This window comes from Grammomys surdaster, unplaced genomic scaffold (genome assembly GCF_004785775.1).
Source record: "Grammomys surdaster isolate TR1022 unplaced genomic scaffold, NIH_TR_1.0 174, whole genome shotgun sequence".
Classification (NCBI taxonomy): Eukaryota; Metazoa; Chordata; class Mammalia; order Rodentia; family Muridae; genus Grammomys; species Grammomys surdaster.
The window spans coordinates 1280903-1299057 of record NW_021604622.1 but is presented as its reverse complement, the minus strand read 5'-3'; the positions used below and the strand labels follow the sequence as shown (position 1 = coordinate 1299057).

At 44.1% G+C, this 18155-nt stretch overlaps 1 protein-coding gene across 2 annotated transcripts; it reads left to right on the top strand.

Moving 5' to 3' along the window:
* Positions 1 to 1766: 1766 nt before the first annotated feature.
* Positions 1767 to 14498, top strand: Ptger4 (prostaglandin E receptor 4). Of its 2 annotated transcripts, none has more exons than XM_028767684.1 (3): positions 1767 to 2271; positions 2770 to 3701; positions 12629 to 14498. In XM_028767684.1, exons 1-3 carry the CDS (start codon positions 2256 to 2258, stop codon positions 13217 to 13219), a joined length of 1539 nt encoding a protein of 512 aa, XP_028623517.1. In that variant the 5' UTR covers positions 1767 to 2255; the 3' UTR covers positions 13220 to 14498. The 2 variants fall into 2 exon arrangements, with proteins under 2 accessions (XP_028623517.1, XP_028623518.1); XM_028767685.1 differs by having other exon boundaries at positions 1767 to 2335.
* Positions 14499 to 18155: the final 3657 nt, after the last annotated feature.

Below are 18155 nucleotides of genomic sequence, written 5' to 3'. Positions count from 1 at the left end.
ACACCAATCTTAACTTTTTCATTTCAGGATTTTCAAGAGGAAAGAAACAGGGAAAGAGTATGTTATCCAGGTTATGGGAAATGTTGTCTCGTGTGTCTTTCTGACAACCAGCTAGCATGAGTAACAGTCACGCAATGTGGCTGGTGAGGAATGGGGGTGCAGGGTAGTTTCTGTCTTTATTTTCTGGTGTGGATTTGTGACACCGTTCTAGAAATTACTATCCAAAGGACGTACAGACACCAAAAACGACATCAGTGGTAACAGCAGACTCAAAAAATGAATAATCACCATTGATTTCTTTTTTGCATCAGATAAGAATGCTTTCCCTTCCTGATGTTCATGAAGAAAAGGCTCGCACATGGAATGTGTTACTATGCCCACATGTTCCCTTATGCAAGTAAACACAATTCTGAGTATTTTTCTAGGTCTGATGTTAGCTGAAATCAGAAATGCTCATTGGCTCGCTGAAGAATCAGATAAATTCTTAGCAGATTGTTTTGTATTCATAAACTAACACTAGAGGAATACCTACTGTCTCACACAAGATTCAAGCCACCTAGTTACTCCATAAGATGCTAAGCATGCGTGCTTCAGATGGAGTGAGGTTTTTCTAAGAATCTGAATTATTTGGAAAACCATTCTACAGTATCATTGTGTAGTTTTTAAAGGATCTAGTGACACGGTTTTAATTGCCCTCTGGTGTTGCCCGATCTTAAATTCTGGATTTTTTTTAGAATAGTTGATAATTAAGAAATGATTGTTCCTCATCAAAGAAGAAGCCTAACAAACTATAAACCAAAGAATCGAGAAACGCAAATAGACCTTTTCCGAGTTTAACAAAGAGGCAACGCCTGGAAAATACGTTTATTTGCTTTCAAACCCCTTCTCATGCTGCAGGTGAAGGCAGCTAGCAGAAACCTAACAAGAAAGCGGAAGTGCTGTCCACACTTGTTGGAGCTCAGGAGCCCTCCTGAGGAAGAAAGCTCTCTACAGTTAAGTAGTTTCCCCCAACTAAATCTCAGGTGTGCCTGCGGGCCACAGATCTCCAAAGAAAGCCCTAAGACTCCGCCAACAAAGAGAGGCAAAGTTGCAGTTCCGTGTCGCTCGCCTTCCTTCCCGCCCCTGCTGTGGTGCCCTATTGAGCGCAGCTAGGGCACTGCCAAGTAAGTCCTTTTATGGTGAGAGGATGGATTCTTCCTCTCCCCGCCCAAGCATGGTACCTACTCACCCGTCCACCCATGCCTCTGCTAAGTCCCACCCGGAGTGCTCGGGCGTACACACCCACGGACAACCACACACCCACTTCTCTCCGCTCTGTGGCTCCCGGGTAGAGCCCTAAAGCAATTGTCCCGACTTCTCAAGACCCAGATGCTCGACCTGCGGGTGGAAGGTGCGAGAATTAACCCACTCTAAGCCACAGAGCAATGTAGACCAGACACGGGTCTCAGCATCATTCCCACTAAACGCCCAGCTCGGGATTGGCTAAGCTCGAGCTGGGGTTTCCTGGGGACTCGGTTTGCAGGATCTCGGTACCTTCGATGGAGGGAAGGCACTGAAGCTGCACCCGCAACCCGGTGGTGGCACCCGCGCAGGTCCCTCCAGCCCTCCCCAGCCTCTCCGCCCCGCCCTCCATCACCCGGCTCCCGGGCGGTGCTAGAGGAAGTCTCGCCCCGCCTCCTTTTCCAGGTCAGCCAATGGAAGCCCGGGCCGCGCTCTGACTGTCTCCGCCCCCTCCAGGGAAACTTGCGGGAGGAGAAAAGTTTGTTCAGAGGCTGGAAACGCCGAGAGCGAAGCTCGAAACCCCGCAGCGGGAGAGGAAGATGAACAGCCCCAGGTCAGAGCCCCAGGCCCAGTGGACCCCGTGCCGCCCCCAGAGCACAAGGAGCGGCCTCAGTGGCAGCCGCCTTCTCCGGTAGCTGTCCGTTCAGCCCGCGGCTGGGGAGCAGGGAGCCCGGACCTAGGCTCCATTCCACCTGCACGCGTGGCGACACACCTGAACGCTGGTCTCCCACACTAGACCTGCCGGCTCTGCAAAGCTGAGACTCGTCTTTGAAAGAGGGAGGGGTTAGTAAATCAAACAAGAAACCCCAGACCGGACTTCACTGACCCCCATCCCCGGCTAGCCTCTCTTGCTTTCCAAGCTTTTTTGAAAGCAAGATACTCTGACCTCAGTTCCGGAAAGTTGGCAGCCACCGAGCCCCGGTTCCGAGAGCCGCAAAGGCTTGACAAGTCCCGCACTGCGTGGGAAGAGATTGATGGCTGAGGTTGGAGGTAGGTCCAGAACGTCTGAGGTCTGAACCTTGGGGCGCACCGGGCTTCTAACCCCACCCTACAGGTAAGTCGGGATGGAGGTCTTTCCGTGGTCAGGCGCTCTTCCGAGAAACCAAAGAACAGAATGTCCCATCATGTCCCAAAATGTCCAGAACTTGTTTCGATGATCATTTTATCCACTCTGTGGGGAATATCACTAGGGAGTCACTTTTCCCTTGAGAAGGGTCTTGCTCATCTTGGCGAAGGAATGAGCTTGGGAGGGGGAGGGGGTAGGCGGGAAAGGCAGTTATCAGCTTATAAATATTAATGTCAGCAGAGTGGTGCTCTTGACAGAACGGATCCAGCCAGAGCTTGGGGATTTAAGTAGCCACAGTTAGCGAGTAGCTACGGAGGAGGAAGTCGGATCTGGTTACTCTCCTTATCTCCGCGACAAAGCGTTCTTTGGCCATGAGTCAAACACCTTGCAAGTGGTAAAGTCTCTCCTTTTCCTCTCTCTAGATATCATCCCTAGATCGAACCCTGAGCTCCAAAGCTGTGTACTACTGACCACCATCATGTCCATCCCCGGCGTCAACGCGTCCTTCTCCTCCACTCCAGAGAGGCTGAACAGCCCAGTGACCATCCCCGCAGTGATGTTCATCTTCGGGGTGGTGGGCAACCTGGTGGCCATCGTAGTATTGTGCAAGTCGCGCAAGGAGCAGAAGGAGACGACCTTTTACACTCTAGTATGTGGGCTGGCTGTCACTGACCTACTGGGCACACTGTTGGTAAGCCCAGTGACCATCGCCACATACATGAAGGGCCAGTGGCCCGGAGACCAAGCACTGTGTGACTATAGCACCTTCATCCTACTTTTCTTTGGCCTGTCGGGTCTCAGCATCATCTGTGCCATGAGCATTGAGCGCTACCTGGCCATCAACCACGCCTACTTCTACAGCCACTACGTGGACAAGCGGCTGGCCGGCCTTACACTCTTCGCGGTCTATGCATCTAACGTGCTGTTCTGCGCGCTGCCCAACATGGGCCTGGGCAGGTCCGAGCGACAGTACCCCGGCACCTGGTGCTTCATCGACTGGACCACCAACGTAACGGCCTACGCTGCCTTCTCTTACATGTACGCGGGTTTCAGCTCCTTCCTCATCCTCGCCACCGTGCTCTGCAACGTGCTGGTGTGCGGCGCGCTGCTCCGCATGCACCGCCAGTTCATGCGCCGCACCTCCCTGGGCACGGAGCAGCACCACGCGGCCGCCGCTGCAGCGGTGGCTTCGGTGACCTGTCGGGGCCACGCGGCCGCCTCCCCGGCCCTGCAGCGCCTCAGCGACTTTCGCCGCCGCAGGAGCTTCCGGCGCATCGCGGGTGCAGAGATCCAGATGGTCATCTTACTCATCGCCACCTCTCTGGTGGTACTCATCTGCTCCATTCCGCTCGTCGTAAGTGTTTGGGGCTGGGACCCACTGGGCCTCTCTCCTGCTTCCATCCGCCTCCCCACTCCCCTCCTTTTCCCTGATTCCTTGGGGGCGACAGAGTTTTCTCCAGTTCTGGGCTGGAACCACTTCAAGGCGTCTCTGAGCAGACCTAGGTTTTCCTTCTAAGCCCTGACCTTAAAGAGACTCAGCAGGTGATTTCCCCCTAGGTCCCCTGAGGTTCTTTCCCCGAAAGCGTGACTTCTGAGGTCCCCTGGACAGCCCCCACACCCCCCCACACACACACACCCCGCCAGGTTCCCCTTATTGTCCTGTTTTGCTTTGTATCTTCCCTGTACCTTCAGGCAGGGTCAGTTAGATTGGGGGGGGGGGGGAAGACAACTCTCTAACGTTACTTACTCTATCGCTCCACTGTGTGGCCCAAAGTCCACAAACCAAGGGAGATAAGGTTTGTTGAATTCATTTCCTTAGGAGACACAGTGTGGGTTCGAGCATTTTGATTTCTGCGTTCCTTTGACCGTTTTCCGGATTATGCAGCATTTTAAAGTTAGAACAGATGAGATGCTTTTCCGTTTAAAAGCCTAAGGACTGTCACTTCACCCAGGCGTGTAAGAGTGTCTTGCTGAGACTAATCTTGCAGACACATTCACGCTGCCCCCTGCCCCCTCCCCGCTTCCCTTAGACCCTCCACCGCCTACCCACTCGAAGGCTTTGAACAGACTCCTGAACTGGGGATGGTCCAAATTCAAGTTCCGTATTCTTTTTGCAAGCTAAGAAAGCACGAGGGACTAGTTGGTGTGCATGGCGCTTTAATTCTCAAAGACCAGGAGCGGTGTAGTTTCTCCTCTACAGAGACTCCAGTCCTCACCCCTGTAGGACTGCTGTAGTCCCTGCTGGAACACTTCTAATTCGGTCCTTTGGGGGAGCATCTGTTGGTGTCTTGGTGCAAGTTGAGGAGCACAATCTTTAAGCTGCCTTCAGGAATGTCTAAATATTGTAAGTAGGGAGGAGCAAACGCTTCTCAAGGTCTCTGCTTGTACATGCGACTGACAGAATGCACCAGAAACAAATCAGTAGTCGAGCATAATTCTTCATCTACAATTTATCCTGCTCTGAGTTCTATCTCTCAAAAGACTGCAATCCTAGAAATTCTAAACTACCAATTTAAAAAGAGATTACTATCTATGTCCACTGGGAGCAAGCAGAAATAAACGTTACGGGCTACTATTCTTTTCTTTCTCTTGTTAATACTGTCAGGTATCTACGATACAGACATAATTTTATCTCTTACAAAAGTGACTGTAAATGGAAGAAAACTTAGTGGCGGCCGAGAGCCAGCATACAGTAGCTTCTTGCCAATGTGTATAAACAGACATAAATATGACTGGCCAGAAGGGCCTTTAAAGCCATCTCAGAACCTACCTAATGCAATTTACAGAGTTAAGTTACACTCAGACCACATAAATACATGTTACTGTCTGTAATGGCAACTCAGGATAAAGGGCACTCTGGAAGGGAAGAGCTGAGGCCTCTATCTCTGCCTTCTATTTTACAGGACAGTGGATGACAAAGTTAGTAGCTGTTACTTACAGGATGGCCGCTTCACAGAACTGAGGAATCGGAGCTAGGCCATTAGTAACCGTGCACACGCTCTCCAAATGTTTTGGTTAGAAGTGAGCATGTGACTCTACAATTCACATGAAGCTACCAATAAAATAGTCTCCTGTGTCATCCAGGGAGGCATATAAGACAAATTCTATGGGCTAACCTGGTCCTCAGTTTCAGGGCCATTTATGACAAAGCCTGACAGTGTGTTTGGATCCGGAGCTGTATTTACAGCTGGCATGTTCATAACCTTTTAGCTGATGAAACATGCTGTTGAAAGTCACGACTGGGTAGAGGATGTTAAGTAATAATCTCTATCTGAGAGCTGGGACTGACTCAGCTAACGGGCGATCATGCTGGTCAGAACCCTGCTTGCTCTCGTGAGAAACAAGTAACCAAATAAATAAGAGTAGCTTCTGGCCCGGCAGTGGTGGCACACGCCTTTAATCCCAGCACTTGGGAGGCAGAGGCAGGTGGATTTCTGAGTTCGAGGCCAGCCTGGTCTACAGAGTGAGTTCCAGGACAGCCAGGCTACACAGAGAAACCCTGTCTCGAAAAACCAAAAAAAAAAAAAAAAAAAAAAGGGGTGCTTTTGATTTTAGCCTTGAGTTTGGACTTAAAAAAAAAAAATCTAGTCTTTCAGAGGCGATTTAAATAAAAACAACTGTGACAAGTGATGAGGAGCTACAGAGCCCGTGTAGTCACCCACAATGCAACGCTTGCTGTAAGGACCAAAAGAAACTGTCCCGGTTACAGTCTTTCTTGGCTGTTTTTACAGCCCCGCCCCCATATTCTGGGAATACACAAGATTAAAGCTTTGCAAACTCTCTGACAGTTAAAGCAGTTGGGCGTACATGCTTTCAGTTCAAAGGGAACTGGTGGAGCTTCTGCTTTAACATTATGGAAGGAAACTGAGTGCTCATCCCACTGGAGGGAAAGGAAAGCCTCCGGGTGTCTCCGGTGCTTTAGGAAGGCTACCTGGCAGAGCAAATACAGCTGGCTTGGACTTTCAGAGAGATAACATACAAGGCAGAGGGAGGACAGGTGGCCAGGGCCTGTGGGAAGAGGAGGCTAGATGAGGGCTTAACAGACCGGTTGATGATTTAAGATGGAAAGTGAATTTCAATTTGTTATGCAAAACAGAGCTGAGCTTGAAAGCTAGACCCGAGGAAGGCTGAGAACTGCAGTGTGGATATGATGAACAGTACCAGATCTGCAAAATTCTCCAAGTGGGTCATAACCAAGGAATAGAGAGAGTGGGAGCACACACTATAGCACAAGCAATATGTGGTAGGAACGTGGTTCTTGTCAGTCACTCTGTCCTTTCTGCTATTAACAACTGGTCTCAGAACAGGGTGGCTGTTGTCGAAGGCAGAAGGAGATGCTGAAGAAACGAAAGTACATACTTAAGATAAATATCTTGCATTCTCTAGAAACATAAAATCAATGGAAACTCCTAAGGCCCCCATATTAAATACTGAAGCTAGATCAATTCCTGGTACTTAGTTTTGCAGTTATAATACTAATGTTATGACAAGAGTTATAATCAGATCGTTTGGCTCGGGGCTAAAGAACTAGACTCTCAGATTTGGAAAGGTATTTTTCCTCCGCACACAGGAAGCCAGGGACATATTTATTGCTTATTTGTTTTTTTTTTCCTTCTTACTCGGAGCTACCAGTAGTATGGCAAATTAATTAATCGTCTGCCTTAGTCAGGTAAATTTTCCATCCTTTAGGGAAAGCATTTCCTGCGTTTCTCTGGTTGCTTACTGGAAAGTCTATAAACGCATCACCAATAGCTTATAAAAGCAGATGAAAACTGTAAACAGGAACACTTTTTGTGGGAGTCCAACTGGAAAGTGGACCCATTAAATGAGCACATGAGCAGAAAGCACATAGACAGGTAAAAGGAAGGTGATTAATTTAGATACCACTGTAGCAAAACCAAGGAGATTGATCGCTTTTCTTAAAAAAAAACAAAAAAATTAGAACAAGTTTTTAAAAGAACTACACTTCCTAGAAGCAATGTTTGAGTCATAATGTGAAATGGGAGGCTTTTTAGGAGCCCTGGGAGGACTCAGAGCAGTACAGAAAAACAAGGTTTGGCCAAACCCAGCAGCCTGTTGAAATCGGCTCAGTGGAGTGGGCTCACGTCCCCACCCACTCTGATGAAGAACTGTGTCTAACTGCATGGCCAGGAATGAATCTTTCTTCAGTGCTTCTCATCTTCTTTACTGACATCTCAAGCTTTGTTCACTGAACATCTATAACAGGACATTTTCTCCCTTAGAGCAGAAGTATTGAAGCTGTGAATTAGGAATGCAAAACAACTTTTAAATTAGACTCACAATGTAGATATTAACTTGTAGGGAATGAATGGCCAGTTAGTGGCCTAGAAGGCACAAGAAATACAGGCTCATACCACCACTCGGTTAAGAGCATTTTCCATGACCATGTGTTTTTCAGGGGTGTGGTAAAGACTTCTAGTAACAGCTGTGTCAATTCTAGGCTCTTCACAAGGCATGAGAGAACAGAGCACACAGAGATAATTCCTTTCCTGTGCTTGGAACCGAATAAGTAGCCCCATGCTCAAATTCAGTTACAGAGCCTGCCGTTTACTGGACCCTGTTTCAATTCAGGCAGTCGATTAATACATCAGTCTAGTCAAGAGTTCAACGTTTCAAGTCAACACTCCCTCCACACAGGTTATTAAGTATGTTTTTAATGCCAGCCATCAGCTTTATCCAAAAGCTGTGTTTTACCTGCAGTTATTGGTATAGTCCGCAGGGGCCATGTTTCCACACATGGGTTAATAAGAAAATAGTAAGTGATGGAATACATATTAGTCATAGGTGCTGTTCCAAGCACTTTAAGAATATATGCACAGCTCAGAGTGGTGGCTCACACCTTTAAAGCCAGCACCCCTGAGATAGAGGCAAGCAGAGCTCTGTGGGTTCCAGGCCAGGCTAACCTGCATAGCAAGTTCCAGGCCAGTCAATGCTACATAGAGAAGCCCTGTCTCAAAACAACAACAATAATAACAAAAGAACCCAAACCATTTAAGTATAAATGATAAACACCTACACAACACAGGCAAACTATGGAAAAGCTTGTCTAGTAACACATCATAGGCCTCTATACCTCATTACTCTATATCCTCCTATCAACTTTCCCCTAGGCTTAAAGTCTAATCAGTCTTAAGAAGTTCAGAACTGTACAATCACTACCAATACCAGGCACAAGTTACATTCTCAAGGTCTGCAGCTGCTTGTGCTCTAAAGTGGAAGAAAAGAGCCTTGTTCGTATCCAGCAAGGATTTTAGAATGGTTTTCCCTCTCCAACTCCAAGGTTCTGTTTTATCAGCAACACACATGCATCCATAACTGCAGACCGACTCAACTTACGCATTTATATAACATCTAGGGCTTGCTGGAGAAGGGGTGTATGAACGTATTCTCAGCTCACCACACGGCACTGCTGTGGATGGTCCTACCAAACCTGTCATTGCTCTTAAGGGACAGGAAAGCAAGTGGCCTTTTGGAGTCAATTTCTTGTTATTGTTGTTTGGTTTTCTGGTTGGTTGGTTGGTTGGTTGGTTGGTGGTTGGTTGGTTGATTGGTTGTGTGAGACAGGGTTTCTCTGTGTAGCCCTGGCTGTCCTGGAACTCACCTTTTAGAGTAAGTGGACCTTAAAGTGAAGCCAGAGATGCTGTATTTATTCAAATGCCTTAAAATGCCCAAAGTTTCTGGGTTTGTCCCTTTTTCTTTCCTCTTACCTGACACCACACTGAGAATTGGAGGCAAAGTCAAGCTCCATTCCATTCCATTCCCTGGAAATAATTCGACGGACTTTTGAGAATTTTTTATATGAATTTGGAATTTGGAACTATAATAATAATAATAATAATAATAATAATATAATTCAATAAGAATTTATTCTGCAGTTTTGGGAATTGAGCCTCAGGCTTTACGCATGCTAGGCAAGGGCTGTAACTGCCCCTGGACCATATCCTAGCCCAGAATGCTATATTTTATACTCATCCATAGGCTACTCCTATGAGCTCTCATTTACTGAAAGACACTAAACGACCAGATCCTGGGGCCTGTACAATTGTAAGCTTCCCCTCCCCCAAACCCCCATGGGACCCTACAATAGAATTTTAAATACACACACATAGATAGATAGATAGATAGATAGATAGATATCTTGTTTTCATTCCCTTCTGTTGTCATCAAATTTAATTATGGCTGAAAATAAAATGAGATACTATATCATTCATTTGTTTACAACAGTGACTTTTTAAAATATATCACTGAAATTTGAAAACAAAATGTGAATTCCTCATGGGTTCCTTTAAGTAGCTATAGCTTTTTGTTTTAACTGTTCAGAAATGTCTTCTATTCAGAAGTAACCGTGCTTCCTTTGAGGTTTTTCTGGAGAAGCACCAGTATTAAAACATGTTAACATACATAATTCAAAGTCCAAACCTAACCAAGACTGTTTTGAAAGGTTTTTGGAAAATACCTGTGCAAAGAACATCCCAGGAGATACAGCACAGCCTCTCTGGAGTAGAGCAACACTGCCCTCTAGAGGCTTAGGGTGTCAGGTCCACAGAAACCCTGCCACAGACTGAGTTACTACCCAGAGGGTTCCAGCCCAACACTTCTTTCATCTTTAGAAACATAATGTGGAGTGTGAATAAAACAGAGACCACCGTGCTTTCTAGTGATGGCCCCCATTACTAAGAATAAATTTCGGACATAAATCCAGACTAGTGGAACAAGGAAAATAATATGAAATTCATCTGGAAAATGGAGCCTAGACCAGACCTGATTATCAGGAAGATAGCGAGCTTGCAAAGGTCCTCAACACTTTCAGGTCTCGAGTTTATGCCTCTTTATACCAGCACTTGGGGAGTTGAGGGAGGAAGACTGCCAAGAGATTAAGGCCAGCCTGGTAAAGAATGAGACCCTGTCTCAGACATGTGCGTGGGCGCACACACACACACACACACTTCCAGGTAATAAACACTTCACCTGAGAAAAGAGGGGGCACTTGCTCAGCTACTGAGTAGCACTGAGGACTTTATCTTTGCTTGTGTGCTTGTCTCTGAGGCACTGGAGAACAAGCAAGCACTGTCCTAACGAGCACCATCGCACGTCCAGGTTTTTACTAGTATTCGTAAGGATTCTGTTTCAACTAAGTGTGCTATTCACTCGTTCTGGCAGAACCAAGAACTCTAAAACCACCTTAAGACAAGACGTCCAAGGCATCATACCCTGCTGCTGCGTTTCCACCTCGTTTACTTATCTGCCATCAAGAGAACAAGATATGAATTTCATCTGAAGCCCATTTGACTCTTTTATCCTACAAGACTTGTAGCTGATAATACTTTCTCCAAAATCTTTAGACTTCACAATTTCTTGGCTCCTAGAAGGGTAGTTGTTAACACATCAGAACAGATAGAAGTTTAGTTTAGGTCAAATTTTACAACCAGATATATTTCCAAAACCAGTGAGGAGAAACAATGACAAATAAGAACACTGGAAATGTTCTGATCAAGGACCGATGGGCACAGGCCTGAGATCAATGAAGAAACAGAAGTAAAGTTTGTATCATTGGCTCAAATCATCAAGATATAAATTGCATATAAATTGAATTTTACAAATTAATTAAAAATATATCTTTAATTTTTTAAGTTTTTTTTTTACCAAAAAAGCTATTTTTTTTAACATATCCATGCCCTTTCCTGATAAGCAATATAGTCTGTCATTAGTATTACACCAAACACCATGACAGTGAAATCACCAATCTTGTTATAAGCATTTGTTTCTAATTGATACAGGCTCTTTGGGAGTGTTCTTTCTCCCTTTAAAACTTTTATTCCTCTTCCCTTAACCCTGAGAGTTTCTTCCTTACCTAAAATAATTCCCACAAGCAGACAATGATTATGATCTCAAAGCTTCTTTTCACCTGGGTTACAAATAAGTTTTACCACATACATTAGGAATAGACTTGAGAGTAGTAACAAGTGCTTACAATAACCTTGCTCACGTCAGTGAATCATCAGACTTCCCTAGAAGATGTCATATCATTTCACTCTTCCATGACTCTACATAGGGAGCTCTCTCTCTCTGCCAAATCTTATTTCTTCTGTGGGAAGTTGGCAGGCTGCCCCTCTTCCATCAAGACTCAACGCTATTTCTTCTCCAGAAGGGCTCTCCCCATGCCTGCCCACATGCAGTCACTGCACCTTGTGTGCATTCTTCTTGGTCCTGTTGATTACTGTGTGGTGAATATCTCCCTTCCCTGTCCTCTGCACTACAAACATTGCTCTCTGCCTCCGAGTGGTGTGGGGCATCTCATACAACTGTTGGCTCCCAGAAACTGTCATAACACCTCAAACATAGGAAGCGTTCCTTGTTAAATGACAAGATACGGGAAAGAATATTGTTGAGTCAGTGGAGGATTAGGAGAAGAGTAGTTTTTTTAACTGTTCAAATTAAGGTTCCTAAATAGCAAAGCTTCTAGAATGTTCCAGTATGAAGTCCATTTACGCCATGCCTAGTACATGGTAGGCTACCAGACATGGCTCTTGCCTTCAATAGCTTAAGCTCCACCACAGGAAGTTGACATCTTCACTACCCTGTTTGTGCACTGGTTTCCGAGTATTTGGCTACTGGCTAAAAGGCTTTAGAAACCCAGAGGAGGGGTTGCTTCTCATTGGAGCTATGGAATGTCCATGAATTCCGTTGAACCCTATCTTGGAAAGGTTTTAAACAGGGGAACTGCACAACAGGACACGTACTTTAGAAATAATCTTCTGAGGCAGTCTGGAGGAGGGATAGGAGAGGTGCTGCGTACGGAGGCGTTTGGACTTTGCTGTAATGTTATCTCCAACTGCTGTTGAAGATAAGGATTAGAGACAGGTCTGGGTTCGGGAGACAATAACACCAGGTAATTATTAGAGGAGCAAGGTGAGCCAGGCCTGACCCAAGCAGACACCATCTCGCCGAAAACATACAAATCTCCAGTGATTCTGAATGACAGAGGATATTGATGGTAGGGCAAAAGTACAAAGTATTTTCTCTGAGTGTAAAGCTTGGGCCACTGAGCTTTTCTGTAATGATCACACCATTAATTGGCTTACAAAATGAGTCTCCTTTAAAATACAGTAGTGGCTTGTTGTGTAAACTGGTGTTGCAAAGCAGGCATTACCACATAAGAGCAGCTACATCACGTCACGTTGCAAAAGTAAATGCAGCACTTAAGTATTTTGCCAAATTGCCTAATTATAAAATCTCAACGTGGGCCTCTCGTTTATTCAGGTGCGAGTGTTCATCAACCAGTTGTATCAGCCAAGTGTGGTGAAAGACATCAGCAGAAACCCAGATTTGCAGGCCATCAGAATTGCTTCTGTGAACCCCATCCTGGACCCCTGGATCTACATCCTCCTTCGGAAGACTGTGCTCAGTAAAGCCATCGAGAAGATCAAGTGCCTTTTCTGCCGCATTGGTGGTTCCGGCAGAGATGGCTCAGCGCAGCACTGCTCAGAGAGTCGGAGGACATCTTCTGCCATGTCTGGCCACTCTCGCTCCTTCCTTTCCCGGGAGTTGAAGGAGATCAGCAGTACCTCTCAGACCCTCCTGTATCTTCCAGACCTAACTGAAAGCAGCCTAGGAGGCAGGAATTTGCTTCCAGGCACTCATGGCATGGGCCTGACCCAAGCAGACACCACCTCTCTGAGAACTTTGCGAACTTCAGAGACCTCAGACTCCTCCCAGGGCCAGGACTCTGAGAGTGTCTTGTTGGTGGATGAGGTTAATGAGAGCCACAGAGAGGAGCCTGCCTCTAAAGGAAACTCTCTGCAAGTCACGTTCCCCAGTGAAACGCTGAAACTATCTGAAAAATGTATATAGTAGCTAAAGGGGTAGCAGGGGAGAAAGCGCTGTTTTGGAATCTTATAAAATCCTGTGCAATAGACATACATGTGTTTAGCTGTACTCAGAAGGGCTGTCTTCATCTGGGACTCCCACTAGAGAACATTCGAACTTCTGAGGACTCTTCAAGGCTGCAGACTGGAGCCCTTGAGTGCCCAGGCCTGAAGCACATTGGCTGTCATTCTGCTGTGACTCAAGATTGCGGTTACAACTTGGCAGCTTTTTCTACTGGACAGGAAGATGGCAGAAGCTACACTATTTTCATAGCAAAGGACCTTTCTGTCTGGCACATACCAAGGGTCCAGCTACTGGAAGGGCTCTACCCCAAACTCTGAGGACTACCTTACAGCTGACTTAACTGTCTCACTAAAGCATGAAATGTGAATTTTTATTGTTGGAAATATAATTTAAGGTATTTATGTTCTTCTCTGTGAGAAGGTTTATTGTTAATACAAGGTATAAAAAACATATGATATGCCGTCTCCTGCCAATATAACCAGCTAATATTGTCAATGTTATTTTTTTTCCATAAATAAGTTCAGGCCAAGGTGTTGAAAACAGAGCGGAACTAATATCTATAAAATAGATATACATTTTTAAAAATAGTTTAGTATCAAAGGAAAAAAGAAAAATAAATATTATTTAAGATGTGAAAATTAAACAATCTAAAATATATTTTCCAAGCTATATGTAATAATGAAAAAACTTAAAACATAGTATTACATTTATTTATCCAGAAAACTGTGATTTCAGGAGTACCTAACATTGCTGGTAAATATTTTCAACCTTTGTCCCCACAAATTGGTATTTTTAAAGATAGATGTAACATACATTTTTTTTTAAAGTCTCTAGCTACCCATAAGGGAAGTGTATAGTATAAAAAGTCTAAGTAGCTTATTCTGTCCTGAAAGTGTGTGTAGTTTTATTTGTTCAACAAGATGTCCGACAGCATCCTTTAAAACTTAGAGAAAGACAATGTCACAGAAAGAGACGCAGATGGCTCTCTGGTGTGGTTTCCTGTCTGTTGTGTGTGTGTCGAGAGACACTGACAGTTTCCTGTAACTTGCAGTAATACTGTACCTGTGTTTGGAGGAGCTTTCTCAGAGAAATGTCAAGCATGTTTTGTTGCTTAACATGTCCTTGTGAATTGCTTGGTTGTGATTCAATTCTGAGCCTGATACTGATATGATTTTAAAGAGTAGCTGAACAGACTGAAATTATTACAGAAATTACAATAAATAATTGCATTCAATTTGAATTCTATAGTCTCAATTCTGGAAAACATGAACAGATTTATTTTTCTTGTTTGCTATAACAATTTAAACCTAAAGTGTTTTTTGGTTGGTTGGTTGGGTTGGTTGGTGGGTGGGTGGGTGGGTGGTTTGGTTGGTTGGTTGGTTGGTTGGTTGGTTGGTTGGTTGGTTGGTTGGTTGGTTTGAACCTTGAAGACTCTTTTATTAGTTTTGGAAGAAAAACTCCAAGGCAGCAAGTTGTGAATCTCACCAGCTTCCCAGAAGAGGACAGAGGAGAGAGTAAAGGCTGTGCCATTCAGGTAGGTGGTTATGGAGGTCAGCCACACGGCAGACAAGCAGCCACATGGTGGAAGAGGCACTTTAGAGAGTAAGGAAGCCCAAAGTACAAAAAAGCACACCTTAGCTCTAGCCAGCATCTGAAAAGAGTAAAAAGGGAGAAGTCATGCTTTTCTGGGTGAGGACTCCACCAGATGGGCAGACCCAAAAGAAGTTCATGGCAGCCAGGAAGTGACTGCATAGATGGGGGAAATTAGGAAAAGTGCATAATCTCTAGGTGGAGAGTGGAGACATGCCATGTCTCCTGAGTTAATCCTGTAGGTCCAATCAATCACCTCACCAAGAAACCATACTGGAAGTAGGGCCCACCTTAAGCTATGCTAAAGAGACAGGAGGGATTAATTATCCCCTTAATGAAGTAAATTGAAAATTTTTAAACTATTTTTTAAACAATTTTAAAATAATGAAATTATATTAAATTGTCAAGCATAGTCTAAAGCCTTCGATCTACTTACTCAGGAACCGTGATCCAAGTGACAAACAACTAGGACTCAATTTCCCCAGTTTATATGTCACTGGTGGGAGAACCAGTTAGGCTTAGCTAGCTTCACCTTCAATATCCAAATAATTATCACCAACTATTGACATTAATACTTCCTGTTTGCTTCCTCAGTCTCAGTGTTTCTAAAATGTTAGCCCGAATAGATCATCTATAGAACCTACTTGTGTTTTCTTCCTTCCTTCTGGCTCTCCTCTCCTCTACTCCCTTCCCCTTCCCTCCATCTCCTTTCCCTATCTTACCTCTCCCTCGAGCTCCACTCTCCTCTCCTCTCCTCCCCTCCCTAGTGCCCCCCCCATTTCTCCAGAGTCCTGCTCTGGAGCAGGCTGGCCTGTAACTCCTGTGGCGTGCTGAGATGATGCAACTGCAACAGCACAGCCAGCAAGGCTCCAATACAGTAGGTGTGGGTATCTACATTTCTAAAGTGTTCCTAGGTGACACTGATGCTGCCAGTTCTGGGAAATACTTTAGTAATAATCTCTAGGCTTGAAGTCACAATTTACTATTTGCAAATGTTGAAAGATATTTTTAGAGTGTAGCAAAAAAAGCAAGATATTATCTTTGCAGGCCTCAATGAACATAATCCATAGAGATCATCCATCGCTAGATTTATATACAAATTAATGTGTATATAACTTAATCTATGTTCATGGAGCAAGCAAAAACTTCATTCATGAATTAGTATTACTAATAAGCAAGACATGTCTCATTCATGTTTACCTCAGATTCACTATCCAGAACACTGACTCGGGTGAATCTTGTTTACTGAAATAGTCACATACTATGACATTTTTTTCTTTAAAGGACACATCCTTTGAAGTGTTTTAGTATGTTCAACTAAAAAAAATCGCATCTATCGCTGATGTCCAATTCCCAAACATTTTCATATCCCAAGAAGGAATCACATGCCACTTCTAATCAATAGCCATTGTTCTCAATCCCAGCTCTTAAGAACCAGTATACGCCTATTGATTTCTCTATTGTCGACATTTTATACAAGGAAAATAATGTAATAACTGGCATTTTTGTTGTCCATCTTTATGGTAGAATAACATTTTCATGAGTCTCTAATATGACGTTAGTCAGTACGTTAGCCCTTTTTATGTCTGTATAATAGCCCATGAAATAGATACACCAATTTTCTAATTGACCAGTCTGCACTGATCTCACTCTTTGGCTATTGGAAATAGTGCTAAAAACTTTTTTGTTTATAAATGTTTTTTAATCCTTTGGGACTTGTAACTGGGAAACTGCTGGGACATACAGTAATTCTAAGTTCAGTGTTTGGAGGCAATGTTGAACTGTTTTCCACATGACTGGACCATTTTACATTCCCACCAGCAACATTTAAGACCTCGATCTTTCAATAACCTTGTCAACATTACTGTATTTTTCATTATAGCCATCTAATGGGTATGCAGTAACTCAACTGCATGTCCTCATTGACTGATGATATTGTGAAAGTATATACATACAGAAATTGGTTACTTTTATATCTTATAAAAATGTCCATTGAAGAATTTTTTTAATTTTTAGTGATTTATCTGGGTACAGTAATCTATCAAGGCTGCCACAATAAATACGACAGGGTATAGCTTAAACAATAAAAATTTATTTTCTCAGAGTTCTATTAGCTGGAAGTTCGGAATCAAGGTGCTGGTAGGGTTGGTTTCTCTTGAGGCTTCTCTTGTTGGCTTCACAACTTTCCCAATATATTCCCACATAACCTTTTTGTGTATTTCCATGTTGTATGAAAATCTCTGTTCGTTCCACCCTTACCCCATTATAAAAACACCAGGCCCTGGAAAGGACCTCACATTGATATCCTTCCTGTAAATGCTTTATCTACAAATACAGTCATATTAAGGAATTTGAGAGTCAACAAATGAACTTGACAGATCCACAATTTCATTTATTGTTGAATCTAGTATATACTTTAAGAACAGCCAAGAACACCATTGTTCTGTCTTCTGGTCCATGGTGGATTGTTAAGATTTAACAGCTACATGGTAAAGACTGTTGTGTTGTTCTGTTCCTTGCTGTAGAACACTCGCTCAGACCACTTTGTCTCAGATTTTCTATGTAAGAAAATTCTGATCATCTAACTGGCTGGTACAGAATCCTGTCTTGTCTAGTATGACATGGTGAACAAGCAGGTAAATGCAATCACCTGGGTCAAGTTCGAGAAAGAAATGTGATCACTAAAACTGTTGAAACACAATGGGCCAGGAAGTCATGGAATCGTTGGAATTTTCCTAAATGGCAAACATTTCTCTCCACAGGTTTCCTCGTGGAGACACAACACAACGCGCCATGGTAAGATCCAGGCACAATAATACTTACTGTTAGCTATAATTTTTAGCCTTGAATATGAAGTTAGAAAACTTCATGCAATATTAAACACTTATTTTCCATACACTACCGGAACTAGTTTCCGAACAAAAATTAATGATATGATCTCCACCACCCCCCTGCCTCATGCCTTCTGACTACCACACCCAAACCTGAGCCTGGCTCTGACGTTTCGATCACATGATTGCTTTCTAGATCCATGAGAACAGGAACTAGACAACAAAGCTTTACAGCAAGAGAGACCATTGAGCCACATTGCACATGAAGCTGCCGTGGGCCACAGTTGGTGCTTTAGATCCAAGCAAGTATGACATGGGGTAAAGGAAGAGGGGAAGAGAGTTTGACCTCTAGTTCTCAAATCAGTATCAACACCTCTGCCATTCATTCACTCATTCATTCATTCATTCATTCATTCACTCAATACCTTGCTGTGGCATTCTCTCCAGTTCCCATCATGGAAGAAGGGGACAGAAAA

Coding starts and splice junctions, on each gene's coding strand:
- Ptger4 (XM_028767684.1), top strand. Junction 3,702..12,628: donor TCTGCTCCATTCCGCTCGTC/GTAAGTGTTTGG, acceptor TCGTTTATTCAG/GTGCGAGTGTTCATCAACCA.